The sequence below is a fragment of the Ursus arctos genome, unplaced genomic scaffold (genome assembly GCF_023065955.2).
Source record: "Ursus arctos isolate Adak ecotype North America unplaced genomic scaffold, UrsArc2.0 scaffold_28, whole genome shotgun sequence".
Classification (NCBI taxonomy): domain Eukaryota; kingdom Metazoa; phylum Chordata; class Mammalia; order Carnivora; family Ursidae; genus Ursus; species Ursus arctos.
The window spans coordinates 3548787-3562713 of record NW_026622963.1 but is presented as its reverse complement, the minus strand read 5'-3'; the positions used below and the strand labels follow the sequence as shown (position 1 = coordinate 3562713).

The 13927-nt window shown below is 42.1% G+C and overlaps 2 protein-coding genes across 5 annotated transcripts in view; one reads left to right on the top strand and one right to left on the bottom strand.

Annotated features, from left to right (window-relative positions):
* LOC130541929 (IQ domain-containing protein H-like) overlaps positions 1–8452 on the bottom strand; it is a 37977-nt gene extending 29525 nt beyond the window's left edge. The window contains exon 1 of the mRNA XM_057303599.1: positions 8402–8452. Coding sequence (XP_057159582.1) covers positions 8402–8452 — 51 coding nt within the window. The remainder of the gene's footprint in view (positions 1–8401) is intronic.
* Positions 8453–8642: 190 nt separating this feature from the next.
* Positions 8643–13927, top strand: part of AAGAB (alpha and gamma adaptin binding protein) — a 64532-nt gene continuing 59247 nt past the window's right edge. For 2 of the 4 annotated variants that reach the window (XR_008956157.1, XR_008956156.1), the window contains exon 1: positions 8682–8793. Coding sequence is in view for 2 of the 4 variants with exons in the window: in XM_057303817.1 (XP_057159800.1) it covers positions 8721–8793 (73 nt within the window). In the remaining 2 variants the exon portion in view is untranslated. Of the gene's footprint in view, positions 8794–13927 lie in introns of all 4 variants that reach the window. The other 2 variants (XM_057303817.1, XM_057303816.1) reach the window with 2 other exon arrangements.

Below are 13927 nucleotides of genomic sequence, written 5' to 3'. Positions count from 1 at the left end.
TTTATTTATTTATTAGAGAGAGAGACAGCCAGCGAGAGAGGGACCACAAGCAGGGGGAGCGGGAGAGGAAGAAGCAGGCTCCCAGCGGAGGAGCCTGATGTGGGGCTCGATCCCATAACGCTGGGATCACGCCCTGAGCTGAAGGCAGACGCTTAACGACTGAGCCACCCAAGCGACCCTTTTTAAAAAAGATTTTATTTATTTGAGAGAGAGAGAGAGAGAGAACACAAGCAGGGGGAGGGGCCGAGGGAGAAGCAGGCTCCCCGCTGAGCAGGAAGCCTGATGCAGGGCTGGATCCCAGGACCCTAAGATCAGGATCTGAGCCAAAGGCAGCCGCTTAACCATCTGAACCACCCAGGCACCTCTAAGATATTCTTTATTAGAATGTTGCATTATTGTCTTTCAGATTTAAAAAAACTAAGCTTTCACACAATTTTGTATTTTTCCTCCCCCCCCCCCCCATTAGAAACAAATCGAAGATAGAACTACAACTCAAATTGCTTCTGCTTCTCAGCTGGTAAAAAGTATGAGCTGATATGAAGTTTGCACCAAACTCGGATTTCTACGAACTGGTTAAGAGGTAAGAAAACAGAAAAGTTCTAGCAACGAGAGGTTTTCATGAAAGCAGAGCCTTTCAGGGACCCCTTGGTGGCTCAGTCTGTTAAGCACCCAACTCTTGGTCTCGGCTCAGGTCATGGTCTCAGGGTCGTGAGATTGAGCCCCACATAGGGCTCTGTGCTCAACATGGAGTCTGTTGAAATTTCTTTCTCTTCTTCTCTTCCTGCCCCTCCCTGCACTCTCTCTCTCTCTCTCTCTCTCTCTCTAAGCAAGCAGGCAGAGCCTTTCAAAAGGGAATTGTAAATAGGTTGACAGAGCCCCTTAGTTTTCCATTCTGGCTGGATCTTCCCCACGTACTGCTCTGAAGAGGCAGTTCTGTAGATATGTGGTCAGGTAGGTACGCAGTCAGAAATGAAAATGACCGGTGAAGAAATAGCAACATAGGTTATCACTTCAACATTTTCCTTCGATGTGTATTTTCCCTGGAAATGATGAACGTGCCTCTAATATCAATAAATCGGGTGCTATGAGATTAGACACCACAAGATTCTCTGCATTCGTATCAGAAACCAAACTTCAATAGATAAATACAGATGGCACCAATTATTGTATGGGCTGCTGCCACAAGAAAAACATTTTGTTATGCAAATTTATGAACCCAACACCTGTTTCAGCAATAGTCACACCAATAACAATCTGCAGACTGGGTTGCTAAAGGCATTTTGAAACGGCTACCTTTTCTCTGTTAGTATAACTGGACACACAGGCTGATCCAGCCTGTGTTATCGATTACTTTGAAAAATTCCCATGGAGCCAACTATTCAAAAGATCAGATTTTGCATCTTTTCACTGATGGGCATCACAGTCTGGTAGACACATCTGGTCATTTGTACTCAGCACAAATTGTCATGGAAAGCCTTCAGGGCTCACAGATTGAAAGCAGAACACACCTACTGTTTGCTTGTGGGCACGAAAGATGAAGATGTACTCCTTCCGATTGTGTTGTCCAAGTTCCTGCTACAAGCTGATTTACCATCTATTGTCTAAAGGCGTTTGCAAAGTACAAAGAGGCAGTTCAAGGACAAGCCCCACTTCCAGACCCACATTTCTTGGTTCTTCCTTAGAATGCACTACGTTTCCTTCTTGTAGCTCTGGTATTTGTAGTATTTGTAACTTCACGTATCATTCTGTACTTCTGTCTGTCAACAGCTGGGGGAGTGAAACTGTCCTAGATTATTTATCGTGGAACTGAAGGGCTGCTTTCTTTATCTGCCTTTATCTGTGTGGGCAATTGCACTTCTACCCAGGGTCAGGAGATAATATGTAACAGGTCTGGTACATAGTAAAGACCAAGGAAAAGGCAAATGGACATAATTCCTTGCTCTATCACTGGTCCCATGACGTCCATGCACAGCATCACGTTTTCTCTGATTTCTTTACCACGAGGAAAGAATTATTCTACCTCAGAGAATTATTGAGTAAAAATAAGGCAATGAAAGGAAAATGAATGACTGTAGGCTTTGGAACCAGGCAGATGTGAACTAGAACCCTATTTCTTCTTTTACGGAGCTTGCCGCATTTACTTAGTTTTTGAGAGTCTTTGGTGGTTTCATCGAAGGGGGCTAAAGAGCTACCTGTTGGAATAGTGGCAAGAATAAAATGAGTTCAAGTACAGAAAGCGTTGCGTACAGGGTCAGCCACATAGGAGGGCACTGAACAAATGTTAATTCTCTTCTTCTGAATTGTCAAGCCCAGTGAAACTCCTTGCACATAACTGGCACTTAATAAATGTTCATTGATTTGAATTGCTCTCTTAATCTTCCTCAAGAGTTTTTTATTTTCTTGCCAGATATTTCCTTCTCCCCTCTCAATAACCACCCATCTGTTTGTATAGTAATTACAATAGAGATAAGTACTGTAGGAAATGTGTCACCAGACTTGGGCAGAAACAAAGATTAAGTTCTAAATCTCTGTTCTTCCTTCCAATAGACCCAGTCTACCATATTGAAATTCAAATAGACCCAGTCTACCATATTGAAATTCAAATAGACCCAGTCTACCATATTGAAATTCCAATAGACCCAGTCTACCATATTGAAATTTTACATGTCCCCCATCATCTCTGTGATCATTAAATGCATTGCTTTCCATATATTTCCTAGTTGGAGGGAGATTATTATTTTGACAGTTTGGGGACAGGGCTGCTTAATAAGAAGCGCTTGAAAGATTTAATGCAGTGAAAATTTGTTCTAGAATTTAGAAGTCTAGCCACACAACCAGATTCCATGTTGTCCAAAGCAGTTCCATAATTGCATTTTATTCATCTCTGCTAAAGATAGAGTTTGGCTGACTCATTCTCGTCACACTTGCCCACTTGTCCCTTCATTTTATGTTGTGTGCTCCGGGCAAACCAGACGGAGGAGGTGATAAGAAAGACAGCGATGATATCAAGCTGTCGATGAGTTCCAATATTTCCAAGGTTGGTGTTCACATGAAAAGGTTGGATTTTGGAAATATGATTTCCAATACTAATTAAAAAGCTAATTTTGACTGCAAGACTAGATTATCCTTGTTGCACAAAGATTTCTTTAAGAGTTGGATCAAGCAAGCATTTTAGAAGCTGTATTAAAAAGATATCACATGGGGGCACCTGGGTGGCGCAGTCGTTAAGCGTTTGTCTTCGGCTCAGGGCGTGAGCCCGGAGTCCTGGGATCGAGCCCCACATCAGACTCCTCCACTGGAAGCCTGCTTCTTCCTCTCCCACTCCCCCTGCTGTGTTCCCTCTCTCATTGGCTGTCTCTCTCTGTCAAATAAATAAATAAAATCTTAAAAAAAATATCACATGATCATTAATAAAGTAGAAAAACAAAGCTTGTAAGAGTTATTAATAAAAGCACCAAGGAAACTTCCGGACTCACAACCCCACCCCTTCAAGGCTGTTCCGCAAGCGTGCCATAACCTGTTTCAGGATCAACATATACAGGACCTCTCCCCCTGGGCAAGTTACTTCAGCTCTTTGTACCTTAGTTTCTTCTTCTGTAAACTGGGGCTAAATATGACACCTGCCTAACAGAGTTGCAGCAGTGTCTAGCTGTCTATAAAGTTGGCTACTATTTCAATTATAACGATGATTATTATCACTATGGTTAGAACCCCACTGTTCTGATCCGTTGAGGAAAGATCCAGCTGAAACCAGCAAAGGTCTGAATGCTAGACTTAAAAGTGAAAGAAGTTAAGTAGTTAACAAAGGGCTGCCTAGTAGAACTCTGTGCGGAGATAGTAATCACATGTCCTGAACCAAAAATGAGAACATGGGCTTTGGTGTGTGATCAGAGAGTGGGACAGAATGTTTACGGTCAGAACTGTCCTGGGAAATCCAGACATACAAAGCACATGTTTTCATAATAAGTCACACAACGAGTTTATAATCAGAACACTGATTATTTGTCTTTAAAGATTTTTTCCCTCAAGTACTTTAGATATTTTATCAAAATATTGTATTATTAATTTGTATCATCTATTGTGCTTTCTAAATAATAGAACATGTTAGTCCAGCTCCCTTCATTTTTGAACAGGACGTACATATTAGGAGACTGAATTAATGAGTAGATCATTATCCAGTCGTCCAGGATCAATGGAGCCAATCCTGTGCTAGGTAAAGGGGGATATCCAAAAATCCACTTGTAACAGGGAAACAAGGCATACCTTATTTGCCCGATAGCATCACCCATAAAGTTTTAGTTAAGAATGGAATAGGCCTGGTTAAAAAGACAGGCTAAAATTAATTTTTTCCTTTTCTTCCTGTAAAAAGCAGGCTACTCTTAAAAAGACACAGAAATGAACAGAAAACTAAGTAATATTAAAAGACAAGAGACCAGATCTAATGACAGCTCACATCTATTGAGTGTTACACATTATACGTTACCCTGTATCTTAACCCTTACAAAACTCCTAAGGGGGAGCTCCTATGATCATCTTTATCCTTACTTGAGGGAATCTGAGGTTTAAAGTGGTTAAGTACCCTGTGTCAGGTAAGATAGCTGGTTAATTGGTGGAACGACTCAAATCCAGGCAGTCTGAATCCAGAAACTTTATGCCTAACCATTAACCAGTACCTGCATAATGTCTACAGATACACAGGTATTCATAAATCTACAAAGCTACAGGTTGGTGAAAATTCAGTGGAAAAGGCAGGATTTAAATACTGAGAGGAGCAAAAGGGGGCAAGAGAAGATATTCTTTTTATACCACGTTGACAGATTGAAAGGGTTTGAGAAGATTGCTTGCATTTTCTACGTATACGGGTCTACCCACAATACTCATCTTTGATCGGTTTCTTTTCCATAATGTGAAATAATAATAGCCCTTGTCAGATAGCTTTGTTGTAGGGGGTTAAATGAGTTAAAATATGTACAGCACTTAGAACTGTGCACAATACCCAGCAAATCCTGTTAGCTTTGATTATTGGGATTTTTCTTGGAAATCATATTACAGTTTATATTTTACAATACTATCTAAGGTAGAAGGTCTCAGAATTGAGCATGCATCAGAGTAATCTGCAAGGGTTATAAGAACAGATCGCTGGGTTCTACCCCCAGAACTCCTGATTTAGTGGGTCTGGAATGAGGTCTGAGAATTTGTGTTTCTTTTAAGTCCTCAGCCAGTGCTGAAGATACTGGTCCTGGGGCCGCTCTTTGAGAATCACTGGCCTAAAGAGTTGCTTAATGTATCTGATTGAAACACAGACCTGGTATACCCATTTAGGACGAAGCAAGTAGAGATTTGAAGTACCTCTGCTTTTCTGGCAACTTCGTATATATGTGTATATGTATTATATATAATAAATATATAAATGTTTAATATATTAATATATAATTATATAATTATAATTTATACATATTGCACTTAAATATAAATTGATAGAAACAATTTGATTGTCTAGGCTGATAATAAAGGAAGGCCACTTTATGATAAAAAGAAACTATGTAGCTTTGGGGAAATTGGGTCAATTTAGAGTCAGAGGTAGACCTAATTCAGGCTATGTATCCTAGAGAAGAGAAAACTGAGGCCCAGGGAGGTGAAATGATTAGCCTAAAGTTACCCACCTGGGAGCATGTCATTGCCAAGGTCAGACCTCAGGATTCTGACTCCCCACAAAGTGCTTTTCACTAGATGTACTGCTTATGGGTGGCCTGTTTGAAGGACATAAATCATTGCCCCGAGCAGAAGTGAAATCCATGCTGTGTGTCCGAGAGTAGTGCTGTATGCTCATCAATACTCCGGACTTGGTGAGAAAGTAGGGAGAGCCTTCCTCATTTCCTTGTTATATATATTCTCCATATTACCAGGGAGAATGTTCTACTGTGTCTAGAGATCAGCTCATCAGGTTAACACACAGGCTCGCTTTTTCTACACAGCCCTCCACTTAGTGTGTCCAGAATAACCCTTTTTAGCATAGGGGCACGTTGATCAGCATGGATATGACTGTTGTCAGCTCTCCTGCTCCATTTTATAATCCAGTGACCACAGACACGGATACTGTAATGTTGTGTCCTAGGTTGATCAAATAGCTACCTCTGGATCCTTCTCTGGAGTGAAAAGTCTTCTGCTTTTCAGTCGATACCCTGTTCTACACTGTTCCAAACCACAAGGGGAGCAGCCCTGGGAAAGGGAATTCTCTCAAGGGAAAGCGTGAAATTAGGTGTGAGAATTCTCCCCGCATTCTGTCTCTTTTTTAGAGATGTTCCAGGTCTGGAGAAAGAGAGAAAACTAAGGAGTAACCTAATTGTTCCTGTAGTCAACATGAAGTATATTGTGGGGGAAAACTGGCTGTTTCTGGATAGGAGTCTCCATTAGTGTTCCAATTGTTTGGAGCCTGTAAACATGGGCCCTGGATTTAGAGGGTTATAAGTAGTAAAGAATCAACCTTTCCCAACGAGAGTTCTGACCTTTGCCCTTGGATACTGGGAGGTGATCTCTAGGCCCCTGGAGTGTCCTGCTCGGTAAGTGTCTTTGGGGGCTTTGGTCACCAGACAGTCTAACAGTGTGATTTATGATGGGGGCCTTGAGCCACGCCGCATCTGTTCCAACCTTTAGTGGAACGAGAGACTAAAGGCATTAGTGTGACCTCTGGGAAGGGTTGGAGATGAAAGGTCAGAACGTGGGCAGTGTGTGACTGAGTCCCAGTAAAAACTCTGGATATCAAAGTCTTAGGCAAGCTTCCCTTGTTGGCAATACTCCATGTATATTGTTACACATCATGGCTGGGAGGAGCTAAAGCCATCCTTGACTCCATGGGGAGAGGATGACTGGAAGCTCCGTTTTGATACCTCTTGGACGCTGCCCTCCGCATGCCTTTCCTTGGCTGGCTTTACTTTGTATCCTTTTGATGTTATAACACTGTAATTGTACGCATAGCACTTTCCTGAATTCTGTGTTACTCTAGCAAATTAGCCAGTGTGAAGGTGGTCAGGGCCCCCAGATTTGTAGATAGCTGGCCTCAAGTGAGGTTGATTTGGGGGACTTCTGAACTTAGGCTGGAGTTGAAATGAAGGCAGTTTTGTGGGGACTGGTCCCTTAGACTTGGCAGTTTGCTAAATTCATCTAGGGTGCTAGTGACAGAGGACAACAGAACGGGAGGTAAGAAGATTTGGGTATTATTCATAGTGGGGAACTCTATGAAATTGGTGAGTTTAGGGGTTTGTATTTTGGAAAAGATGCATTTAAAGAAGTCTTTCCTAGATGGGAGGTAAGAGACCAATATCCTCACAGGCAAATCCATTGCAGATCTGAGTGAGAGTCCAAAAGAGTGAATTTAGGCAAATTACTTCAAGCCTTAGACAAATGGAGCTAAATACAAGTTAACAATGATGATTTATGCAGAAATGTTTTAAAACTACCATATGTAAATGTGAAAGAACAAAATTTTTGTGGGAAAAATCTGTATAACTGTCACAAACTGACTTATACTGGAGAAGTTAAGACTCTTTTTTATATTTCCCCCCTCAGGTTAGAAAAAGTCATTTCCCTGAGGTTTTTGGGCACATTTCTATATTCAAAGCTTTAACTTGATAGGCAATCCAAGTTATCTTTAATATATTTTCCTGTGTGTGCTCCTAAGCAAGGGACTTTGATTTAATTCATTTATTTATTTGAGATATAATCGACATATAACATTTCAGGTATACAACATAATTATTCAATATTTGTATGAACTGCAAAAATGATCACAATAAGTTTAGTTACCATACATAACCGCACATAATTTTTTCTTATGATGAGAACTTTTAAGATGTATGCTCTTAGCAACTTTCAAATGTAACAGTACAGTATTATTAACTACAGTTGCTGGGCTATATATTACATCCCCAAGACCTAATTATTTGCATGGTACTTTCAGATGCAAACAATTTAGGTGCTTAAGAAAAGTGGTTTACATATTTCAGCTTCTCCCCAGATTTCTTATCTCCCCAAAGTGTCTGACTTGTATTTCCCTCCTATCAAGGGTTCAAATTTTTCAGAACATAACATTTTAAAACGGTGCCTCAGTGTAAGATGGATTTTCGGCTCTGGGGTGAGGTGTATATGGTCTTGGAGTTTTAGCAGAGGCAGAACAGTGGAGCTTCTGGAGCGCAACCTCCAGGGCAAGGCACGGGGGGCGCGTTAGGCTCGTGGCGGAGGTCTGGGTGGGCATATTTGGTAGTTCTCGGAGGGGCAGTGCCCTCCGCACGCCGGAGGCAGTCTGGGGGCGGCTCCAAAAGGGTGGGCACGAGTGGATCAGCCCTGCTGGGCCTCGCTCGGAAGTGTCTTAGCTGGGCAGGGCCCGGAAAGGCCCGTTTCCCACCTGGATTAGGATGGTTCCGATGGGGTCGTGGTTCTCAGTCTCCTGTGCCATGGCTAGGGCCGGGGAGGGCTGCCTCCCGGAGGAGGAGCGTTCTCCAGCGCCGGGGCCAGGTGCCGAGAGCGCTCGTCCCCATGGCAACCCCACGCGCAGCGCGGTCTGTTCTACGCCGGGAGCGGAAGAGGGGGTGTGGGAGGCGTCAGGGCAGCCCGTTCCTCCCGTCAACGCGCCCTTCCTTGCGCGTCTCCCCCGCGCGCCGTCGGCCGTGGTACAGCCCAAGGCGGAAGCGGCTCTGGGACGGAACTGGCTCGCGAGAGCAGCTATGGCTGCGGGCGTCCCCTGTGCGCTTGTCACCAGCTGCTCCTCCACCTTCTCCGGAGACCGGCTGGTCCAGCGTGAGTAGCGGGGCTCCTGGGCCGACGTCCAAGCCACCCCAGTCTCGGCGGGCAGCGGCCTCAGAACCGCGGTCTCGCTCTCGGCCTTTGTCGTTGCCGCGGGCCCTGGGCTTTTCCTCCTCTCGCCAGGGGCCACAGGCTCCTCGGGTGCCGCTCAGACCCGGTCCGGGTGTCCAGGCACCGCTTCTGTCTTCCCCTAGCTCTCACATTCATTGCTTGTCTGCCCGCCCTGCGCGCTGTTGCTTTTCTTCCAGCTTTTTCTGCAAAGTGGGACTCATCCCTGCCCCGCCCAGCTCACGGGTTGTGCGGGCAGCTTTGAGATGAACCGAAAGGCGCTCTGGAAATTGTACCGAGTTAGCCGGGTGTAGGGTGCAGAAATTGGGATGCTTGTCGCGGTCCCTGCTCCTGAGGTGGACAGTGGGTTTCCTCTTGGCTCCCCCTTGATCTGTATGAGTTAGCCTTGTCCCCTCCACTCCTGTTATTCTCTGCCTTGCCTTCCTCCTGAGGCGCGTAGGCTCTCGGGCAACATTAGCTTTTGGGTGTTTCTAGAAGGGCCCAGTTTCTTGGCCTCTGGACCTTCATGGTGTCTGTCAAACTAAATAACTCTTGAGAGAAACCTTAGGCGAGACCAGTGTAGTAGAGCATAGGACTGGGTCCTAGGCTCAACTCGTTCAGTAAAGGATTCTGTGAAGTTGATTGTAACCCAAGACACCTGTTTCAAATGCGTGGCTTCGAGTCAGAGCAGTGACTTTCAGCTGCGTGATAGTGAGCACACTTAACCTCCCCCCTGCAGCTTTCTTATCTGAAGATGATGGTGATTTTCACAGCATTGTTGTGCTTAACCCAGAGGCTGGCATAGAGTAAACATTCGATAAATGGTAGTCATTATTATTAAAAGCACATTCTCTCTCTAACCCCCAGTTTCCTGGTCCTAAAAATGGGGCACATGAGCCTATCTCACAGAATTATTTGAAGGACAGGTGACATTTTGAAAGCACTTTGTAAACTGTAAAGCATCACACAGCTATATATATTTTTTCTGTGCCTGTCAAATGACAGAATTAGGCAGGACGTCCCTCCAACACAAATATTCTATAAACTTAGTTATCATTTGTGACCACTTAAGTTCATTGCCAGGGTAGAAATTTAACTTTAACACTTACTAAATGAAGTAACTGTTCTGTGCCATTTCCTTACCCCTTAGTAGTGCTCTTTCCCATTTATTCCCTTTTCTTTTTAAAAGATTGTTTCATTGTAAAAGTAGTGCATTAAATAAGATTTAGTATATCGAGAAAGGAGAATGTCAGCCATGGTATCATCACCCAAACACAATTTCCGTTAACATTTCTGTGCATTTCCTTCTAGTCTTTTTTCCAATACTTATGTTAAAAAAAATTGTAACTACATCTCATACATAATTTTTATCCCACTATTTTATATATAATTTTTATGTTTTATATGTTTTTATATTTTGTATAAAAATTTTAAATTTTTATATATAAAATATATGTAAATATAATTAACACATTTATAAAATATATAAAATAATTTATATAATTTGTATTTTACATATAATATTTTGTGTGTATATATATATATTTTAATTTTTTTTTGAGAGAGAGAGAGTGAGAGGGGGCACACGTACATAGGGCAGCGGGAGAGAGAGAATCCTAAGCAGGTTCCAGGCTCAGCACAGAGCCCTGGGGGTAGAGGAGCTTGATCTCACGACCTTGAGATCATGACCTGAACTGATATCAAGAGTCAGATGCTTAACCGACTGAGCCAGCCAGGTGCCCCTGTGTATCATTTTTATTCTGGTATTTTTCATTTAACATTACATAATTTATGATGTAATATAAATTACTTTCCATCACATATTGCCTCTAGTGAACATAAAATTTGCTCAAGATTCTTAAAATTCTTGGTGTATTTAGCTTTATAAAATAATTACATGCATTGGATTTCCATTACTGGTACATAAAAGTCCTTTCAAAGCCAATCGCAGAAATATTTGTAAGTATTCTGATGGCTGTGGTACTCCCTCTGTGCGCTTTGAGGATCAGAATTGGCAGACGTGGTCACTTCCTTGAAGGAGCTGATGACCTAGAGTTGGCAAATAGTAACACTGTATTTCCTTAAAGTACATTAGCATCCTTAGGGGTAAAATTAATTCTGTAAAATAAGCCACTTTGTTTCCATATGTAAAATCCCTCTGAGATACAACAAAGGCCAACTTTTGTGTTGATTAAAATGTGGTGGCCTTTCTTTCCTCTGTGATTCCATTAATGCTGTGTAGGGAAAAAATAAGAGCAGTTAGTGAAGACATTACTTGTAAGGAGAAGTGAACTATAAGAGGGCTTTATCATTTCTTCCCAGGTTGTTGATAGGGAAGTGGTGGGTAGCACTAGACGGCAGTATTTCCTGAGCGTTCGTTCTGTTTTATTATAATTAAAGATTGCATTAATTTAACCATGAATTGAGTCTGATTTTGACGTCAGAGATAAAGATGACCATATTGAATGATGTTTGTCAAGTGTTCGGTGATAATAGGCCACAGTATGATTTTGGTTGAATCTGATCTTTTTGGGGAGGTTTGGTTTCATTTCGTTCATCAGGAAGAGGAACTTTAGGGTTTCTCCAGTTTCTTTCAACATCCGATCTCTTTTACTGCTTTTACCCAATGGGACATATTTCATACTCAAATAACCAGGTTGTTATAAATACACAGGAAATAAAAAGCAATAGGCCTCTGCTACGGGTAAAATGCATGCATGGATTTTGTGAAAACCTTTTTTGTTTTATCATTCAAAGGCCTTATTTTCAGTATTCTGGGTGGTGTCCGACATCAGATAAAAGGGCATTACAGACTTCGTAGACTTTTAAGGGATAATGCAGGCTCAGGACACTCAGGCAAGGCTGTATGTGGTATGGGAGCAGGTGTCCGTACTCCAGGGCCAGCCCTCTTTCCACCTCATAGTCCTATAGGCTTTTACTTTCGTTCTGGGAAAGTGTATTCTGACGCTAAACACAGAGCCGGTCTCTGTGCCAGTTACTATAGCTAAGATGCCGGGTAAGGTACTGCCCCTGCTCTTCGGAGGGCTGTAGTGGAAGTGTGTGCTCCACTTGTGAAAATACTAAAATGTAAATGCCTAAGTTTGAACATTTTACTTTCCCAGAGGGAACTTTATTTTTTAACTCCAGTATAGTTAACGCACAGTATTTATATGAGTTTCAGGTGTATGGTATAGTGCTTCGGCAATGCTGTACATTACTCAGTGCTCATGAAGGTAAGCATACTCTTGGGGCGCCTGGGTGGCTCAGTTGGTTAAGAGTCAGACTCTTGATTTCGGCTCAGGTCATGATTTCAGGGTTGTGAAATCTAGCCTTGCCTGGGGCTCAGCATGGGTTCCGCCTGAGGATTTTCTCTCTCCCTCTCCTTCTGCCCCTCCCCCTTCTTGTTCAGGAATACTATAAATAAGTAAATAAAATCTTAAAAAACAAAAAAGTGTACCCTTAATCCCCTTCACACACTTCCCCTTTGGTAACCATCTGTTCTCTGTAGTTGAGTAGTTTTTGGTTTGTCTTATTGCTTTATTGTTTTGTTTCTAAAATTCCACATATGAATGAAATCATTTGTCTTTCTTTGACTTATTTCACTTAGTATTATACCCTCTAGATCCATCCATATCGTCACAAATGGCAAGATTTCATTCTTTTTTTATGGATGAGTAATATTCTATTGTATATATATTCACCACGTCTTCTTTACCCACTCATCTGTCAGTGCACACTTGGGCCGCTTCCGTAGTTTGGCTGTTGTTAATAACCCTGCAATAAACATTAGGGGTGCGTGTATCTTTTTGAATTAGTGTTTTCGTTTTCTTTCATTAAATATCCAGTAGTGGAATTACTGGGTCTTATGGTAATTCTGTTTTTAATTTTTTGAGGAATCTCAATACTTCTTTCTAGTCCTTGAAGGAGCTTTAGATAGAAAAGTCCCTGGAGACTTGTTTGATGGTGTTGAAGTGTGTAATGCTAACTCAGCAGCTATAAGCCATTCAGGTTCTATGTCTGATCATTTGGAGCGAAATTCTTTCTTTTAGTGAAATGTGGGAATTTGGAGATCTTACAATCATAGCAAACATTGGTAGGTATATCAGTACCCTTCTTTTTTTTTTTTTTTTTTTAATTTTTTTAAGACTTTATTTATTTATTTGACAGAGAGACAGCCAGCGAGAGAGGGAACACAAGCAGATGGAGTGGGAGAGGAAGAAGCAGGCTCCCAGCGGCGGAGCCTGATGTGGGACTCGATCCCATAACGCCGGGATCACGCCCTGAGCCGAAGGCAGACGCTTAACCGCTGTGCCACCCAGGCGCCCCTATCAGTACCCTTCTCAAACGTGTTCTCACGTCTTTTAATTTGGTTCTTGTATCCCTGTGAAGTCATGAAGTCAGGTTATCTCCATTTTATAAATGAAGAAATTGTGGCTTGGAAGCACCAGGTGCCTTGCCCAAAGTGCTCAAGTGCGAAGTGTTGGAGCATATGTTCACGTTCAGGATTTGTGGGCACGGAGTACGTGGATGTAATGTGTTGGAATTCCTTAGCCGTCAGGACTGTTGAAATTTAAGATGTGGCATTGGCGTAAGAAATGATAGAGAAGATGAGCCCCTAAAAGAGGGTTTTAAGATAGGGGGTTTTAAATAGAGGCTTTTGCATTTCCGTTTAGGAGGGTTGGAGGCTTAATTCTGAGTGAAGAAAAAAACATTTTTGTCCAAAGGACCTGTATTTAAAAAGAGCATTACGTACGCCGATAGTTTTGAACAGGATCTGGATTTTTATTTTCTCAGGTGAGTGTACTCAGAGTAGAGGCATATTACATATCCGTCATTCCTATGCAGGGTTAACATTGAAAATAGGAAGTTATTCAAGAGCATCTCTACCCTCCCTTCTAGATATAAGATTCGACGTTACCACGTTGCTTACTTTTATGGTAGAATATATGGTGCTTCTTACCTCTGACGTTCTTAATTTTTGTGTGTGCATTTTTTTTGAAAACTGCCCCATTTTTTTTCGTAGTATAGTATCACATTCAGCTTGTCGACATTAATACAGTCCACCAATCTTACTCGGATT